Source organism: Dipodomys ordii, unplaced genomic scaffold (assembly GCF_000151885.1).
Source record: "Dipodomys ordii isolate 6190 unplaced genomic scaffold, Dord_2.0 Scaffold13, whole genome shotgun sequence".
Classification (NCBI taxonomy): Eukaryota; Metazoa; Chordata; class Mammalia; order Rodentia; family Heteromyidae; genus Dipodomys; species Dipodomys ordii.
The window spans coordinates 16,311,127-16,317,126 of record NW_012267229.1 but is presented as its reverse complement, the minus strand read 5'-3'; the positions used below and the strand labels follow the sequence as shown (position 1 = coordinate 16,317,126).

General features: G+C 41.7%; 1 protein-coding gene across 4 annotated transcripts in view; it reads left to right on the top strand.

Moving 5' to 3' along the window:
• Positions 1 to 6,000, top strand: part of Rbm39 (RNA binding motif protein 39) — a 37,633-nt gene that overhangs the window by 12,191 nt on the left and 19,442 nt on the right. For 2 of the 4 annotated variants that reach the window (XM_013010822.1, XM_013010821.1), the window contains exons 5-7: positions 1,510 to 1,575; positions 1,673 to 1,726; positions 5,865 to 5,982. In XM_013010822.1, coding sequence (XP_012866276.1) covers positions 1,510 to 1,575; positions 1,673 to 1,726; positions 5,865 to 5,982 — 238 coding nt within the window. The remainder of the gene's footprint in view (positions 1 to 1,509; positions 1,576 to 1,672; positions 1,727 to 5,864; positions 5,983 to 6,000) is intronic. The other 2 variants (XM_013010824.1, XM_013010823.1) reach the window with 1 other exon arrangement.

Genomic DNA, 6,000 nt, shown 5'->3' with positions numbered 1-6,000 from the left:
TACTCAGGAGGCTGAGATCTGAGGATCGCGGTTCAAAGCCAGCCCGGGCAGGAGAGACTGTGAGACTCCTATCTCCAATAAACCACCAGAAAACCAGAAGTGGCGCTGTAGCTCAAGTGGTAGAGTGCTCGCCTTGAGCTGAAGAGCTGAGGGACAGCGCCCAGGCCCAGAGTTCAAGCCCCACAACCGACAAAAAAAAAGAATTACTGTTAACAGCCAGGTCCCAGGGTTCACACCTGAAATTTTGGAGGCTGATTTGAAGATTGAGGTTTGAAGTCAGCCTAGACATAAAAATCTTTGAGACTTTTATTAAGTTAACCTGGGGGAAAAAACTGAGCTGGAGGTATGGCTCAAATGGTAGTGTATCAGCCATGATAGATAAAAATCATGCAGAAGCACTAGGTCCCAAGTTTAAGTACCTATACTACAAAAAATAATACTGTGATCAAGAACAGTATTAACTTTTCAATGGAAAGATGTTTATGACTGTGAAGTATCCCTGTAATTACATTTTTTTCCTATTATAAAGGTGATGTACAAAGATTCCCTGTAATTTTTAAAAGAAGCTAAGTGTTATTGTTATGTAAAATATTACTCCCTTTGTATTTTAAAAGAAATCCTTTAGCTGGGTGTCATTGGCTTATAACCTGTAGTTCTAGCCACTCAGGAGATTGAGATGTGAGGATCATAATTTGAAGAATGCCCAGTCAGGAAAGTCCATAAGATTCTATTTACCCACCAAAAAGCCAAAGCATACAGCTATTGCTCAAATGGTAGAGTGCTAGTCTTGAGCATAAAAGCTCAAGGATAGTGCCCAAACTCTTAGTTTTAGGTCCCAGGACCAGCATACACACTTAGAAAGTCTTTCAAACATCAAAAATTTGTGTAAACTGCAGTAAATTTAATATGAATGTACATATAAATTCTCAAGAATAAGTATGAAGATAACACAAAAAGTTGCTAATAAGTTATACTGCAGGATTTATATTTATGAGGGCATGTTAAATTAGGTAATTAAAACTAAGCCTGAGGGTGGCTCACACTGAAATTATAGCTACTCAGGTTGAGTCCTTGTTTCATAGTTCTTTGACAGTACACTCCAGTTAACTACAAAAGTGCTAGAATGGAGTTGTGGCTCAAATGGTAATGTACCAGCCATGAGAAGAAGCATGCTAAAGGAGAGCTCAAGGCCCTGAGTTCAAGCCCTGGTATTAACTAGCACCAAAAAAGAAAAAGGAAAGAAAAACTATGTGTGAGCCCTTTTATGCTTTTACCTTTCTTCATGTTCACACATTTTAGTGTCCCAGGGTCAATAAGTAAAATGAGCACAGGCCTAAGAAATAGTTAAGATCCTCAAAGTTCTTTGTTTGTTTCCTCTTCATAATTGAGGTGGAAAAGCAGCAGCCTAAACAATGTTAAAATTGCTGGAGAGCACATGAGCACACGTGAGCACGATCTTAGCAAGACCCTAAACCTGTAACTAGTGTAATTTTGTGTTTTCCTTTTTAGCTCCGGACCAAAATTTAACAGTGCCATCCGAGGAAAGATTGGGTTGCCTCATAGCATCAAATTAAGGTTTTTAAACATACTTCTGAATTGTTTAAATTGTTTTTTAAGGAATTACTGTGATGTATTTTTTTTTTGTAACTTGTGAAACTTTTTAACTTTGCAGTAGACGACGTTCCCGAAGCAAAAGTCCATTCAGAAAAGACAAGAGCCCTGTGAGGTAGCTGTTCAAATATACATATATATAAATATACATATATTTTTTAATTTAGAGCTTACAACTTCTGTAACAATTTGTTAACGAAATTACTGAAAAAAATCTAAAATCACTTTGACAGTTTATGTTTATGCTATATTCAGTGACTGTAACTTCAGAGAATATTAATCTTGATTTTTATTTTTGGTAGTATAAATTCAAATCAATGTGAATATAAGTTTTCAATAGCTTTTGTTTTAATTTCATTTAATTTTAAAATAAGTAAAGGACTATTTAAATGTGGAAGTATTTACTAAACAAGCTTAACTGTGAAATTAAGTTATTAAGAAATAAGTTAATAAGCCGGGCGCTGGTGGCTCACGCCTGTAATCCTAGCTACTCAGGAGGCTGAGATCTGAGGATTGCAGTTCAAAGCCAACCTGGGCAGGGAAGACCGTGAGACTCCTATCTCCAATAAACCACCAGAAAACTGGAAGTGGCACGGTAGCTCAAGTGGTAGAGCGCTCGCCTTGAGCTGAAGAGCTGAGGGGCAGAGCCCAGGCCCTCAAGCCCCACGACCGACAAAAAAAAAATGGTACTGTGACTAGCGAGCAGAGCAGCTCAGTGACAGTGCCCTGGCCCTGAGTTCAAGCAAAAAATAAGTTATTTGCTATAGTCTTATTTGAAGTAGCCTCATATAAGAATAAATTTTGCTGACTTTTTGTTCTCTTCAGAGAAAATTTTTTTTTTTTTGGTCGGTCATGGGGCTTGAACTCTGTCCCTGTATGCTCTTCAGCTCAAGGCCAGTGCTCTACCACTTGAGCCACAGAGCCACTTCAGTTTTCTAGTGGTTTATTGAAGATGAGAGTCTCACTGAATTTCCTGCCTGGGCTGGCTTGGAACCGAGATCCTCAGATCTCAGCCTCCTGAGTAGGTAGGATTACAGGCGTGAGACATTGGCTCCCGGCTCTTCTGAGGAAATAAACTATCTCAGAGGTCTTGAAAACTGTTTTAGTAAAAGGAGGATGGGTAGGGGCTGGGAAGATGGCTCAGTGGTAGAGCGCTTGCCTTGCATGCATGAGGCCCTGGGTTCGATTCCTCAGCACCACATAAGCAAAAGAAAAAAGCCAGAAATGGCACTGTGGCTCAAGTGGTAGAGCGCTAGTTTTGAGCTGAAGAGCTAAGGGACAGTGCCCAGGCCCCATGACCGGACCCCCCCAAAAAAAATGATGGGTAATGTTCAACCCTGTGGACCAAATGAGGCACACATACTAAGTATTAGTTGTTTATAGACTCTCTGCCATCTATTTATTTATCTATCTGTCTATCTTTTTGTGCTAGTCTTTGGGCTTGAGCTCAGGGCTGGGGGTATTTCTAAGCTATTTTGCTCAAGGCCAAGATTCTACCACTTTACACAGCTCCATTTGCAACTTTTTTTTGTAGTTTGGTGTGGAGATAAGCGTCTCAGACTTTCATACCCAGGCTGGGGTGTTTTGTTTTTTTTTTGTTGGTTGGTTGGTTTGGTCGGTTGTGGGGCTTCAACTCTGGGCCTGGGCCCTGTCCCTGCACGCCTCAGCTCAAGGCGGGCACTTTGCCACTTGAGCCACAGCACCACTTCCGGTTTTCTGAGTGGTTTATTGGAGATAAGACTCTCACAGACTTTCTTGCCTGGGCTTTGAACCTTGATCCTCAGATCTTAGCCTCCTGAGTAGCTAAGATTACAGGCATGAGCCACCAGTTCTGGATACAGAGATTAGCATGACCCTGCACAAAGATGACAGGCAAATTCATAAGACATTCCATATTTTTAAAGAGTTTCTGTTCTTAATCTGAATATTGTTGAGATGTTTAAATTGTCTTGCAGATCACCTGTCTGCTGATTTTCCAATCACTTGGAATCATTTTGTTAGTGAAGTAGTGATTTTTTTTCCCAACCTGCTCTTGTGTCTGATAATATTCAGAATGTGGATAAAACATGTTTAAGAGCTGTTCTTCACTTGTTCAAGTCTCTAATCTCGTGGTGAAGCTATTAGCCTTGAGTCACAAAGCTAAAGGACAGCACCGAAGCCCTGAGAGAACAATATGCACACAGACACACACAGCTGTGTGTACGGCTGGAGGTGTGGCTTAGGTGGTAGACTACTAGCCTGTGGGTAAAAGTACAAAATCCTGAGTTTAAGTCTCAGTACAAATAAAACAAAGTCACATTTTATAATAGATGTTAACGCATTTATTTAATTTCATTAAAATCTCCCATTATTTGAGAATTTATTGACTATTGTACCTTCTCATCCTTTCTGTATTTATTCACGTTAGTATGTGCTCCTGAAGTGAACACTAGAGCAGATTGCAGAATAAATTCTGTAATCCCAGCACTTGGCAGTGTGAGGTGAAAGGATTCAGGAATTTGAGTCCAGCTTGTGTTAGTAAAGACCCTATCTTAAAAAAAAATACCTAAAGAGGCCAGACACTTGGTTGACACTGATTTTCTAGGTCAGTCTGGACTAGCAGTTGAGGGCTAGGAAGGTAGGTTAGTGTTGAAGTGCTTGCCTTGCATACATGAAGCCCTGGGTTCAATTCCTACGTACCACATAAGCAGAAAAAGCTGGAAGTGGTGCTGTAACTCAAATGGTGGAGCACTAGCCTTGAGCTGAAGAGCTGAGGGATAGTGTCCAGGCCCAAAGTTTAGGCCCCAGGACTGACCAAAAAAAAACAAAAATGCAGTTGATAAAGTGTGGACACTAGATTGCACTTATAAATTCAAAATGCTCTAATTAAAAAATAACTCATTTTACCCGGGCGCCAGGGGCTCAACGCTACTAGCTACTCAGAAGGCTGAGATCTGAGGATCACGGTTTAAAGCCAGCCCAGGCAGGAAAGTCTGTGAGACTCTTACCTCTAATAAACCACTTGAAGACCGGAAGTGGTACTGTGGCTCAAGCAGTAAATGGCTTGCCTTGAGCTGAAGAGGGCAGGAACAGTGCCCAAGCCCCAGAGTCAAGAGTTCAGTCCCCACAACCAACAACAACAACAAAATCCTCGGTTTTCATCTGAATTTGTGAAATTAGAATGCTTCAACTTTGGGAATTTTATCTCTAAGTTGAGCATTTCTAATTTTCAAATACGATTTTACATTATGGTTTTATTCTGAGGAGGCATCATTATAGATTTTGAATATGTCTCAAATTTGTTATTGGGCAGATAGTAATTATAGTTAAAACTGGTTATCTCAGGCTGGGAAGGTATCTCAGTGGCTCAATAGTACAGTGCTTGCCTTGGATGCATGAGGCCGTGGGTTCGATTCCTCAGCACCACATAAGCAGAAAAAGGCAGAAGTGGTGCTGTGGCTCAAGTGGTAGAGGGCTGGCCTTCAGCTTTAGAGCTGAGGGACAGAGCCCAGAGTTCAGGCCCCATGACCAATAACAACAAAAAAAGTATAGCACTCTACCACTTGCCCCAGGTCCACTTTTTTTTTTTTTTTGTCGTGGGGCCTTTACTCTGGGCCTGGGCGCACTCCCTCAGCTCTTCAGCTCAAGGTAAGCACTCTACCTTTTGAGCCATAGCTCCACTTAGGGGTTTTCTAGTGGTTCACTGGAGATGGGAGTCTCAGGGACTTTTCTGCCCTGGCTGGCTTTGAACTGTGATCCTCAGATCTCAGCCTCCTGAGTAGCTAGGATTACAGGCTTGAGCCACTGGCACCCTGCTACTTTCGTTTTTTTTTTTTGGGGGGGTGGTCCAGTCGTCAGGCCTGAACTCTGGGCCTGGGTGCTGTCCCTCAGCTTTTCAGCTCAAGGCTAAAGCTCTACCACTTGAGCCACAGCGCCACTTCCGGCTTTTTTCTTTTTGCTTATGTGGTGCTGAGGAATCAAACCCAGGGCCTCATGCATGTAAGGAAAGCGCTCTATCACTGAACCACCTTCCCAGCCCCGCTTCTTTTGGTTTTAAAGTGGTTAATTGTTGATTAGAATCTCATGGACTTCCTTGACCTGACAGTCTGAATGGCCATTGTCAGATGTCAGCTTCCTGACTAGCTATGATGACAAGTCTGAGCCACCAGCTCCAAGCATGTGTTGGGATGTATTATCAAACTAATTTAGACTTGTTCTAAACATTGAATTAGAAGATGTTGCAAAACTAATTTTGTATTCTCTACTCCTGTTAGGGAGCCTATTGACAATCTAACTCCTGAGGAAAGAGATGCAAGGACAGTTTTCTGTATGCAGCTGGCAGCAAGAATTCGACCAAGGGATTTGGAAGAATTTTTCTCTACAGTAGGAAAGGTAATAATGGAGGAAGAC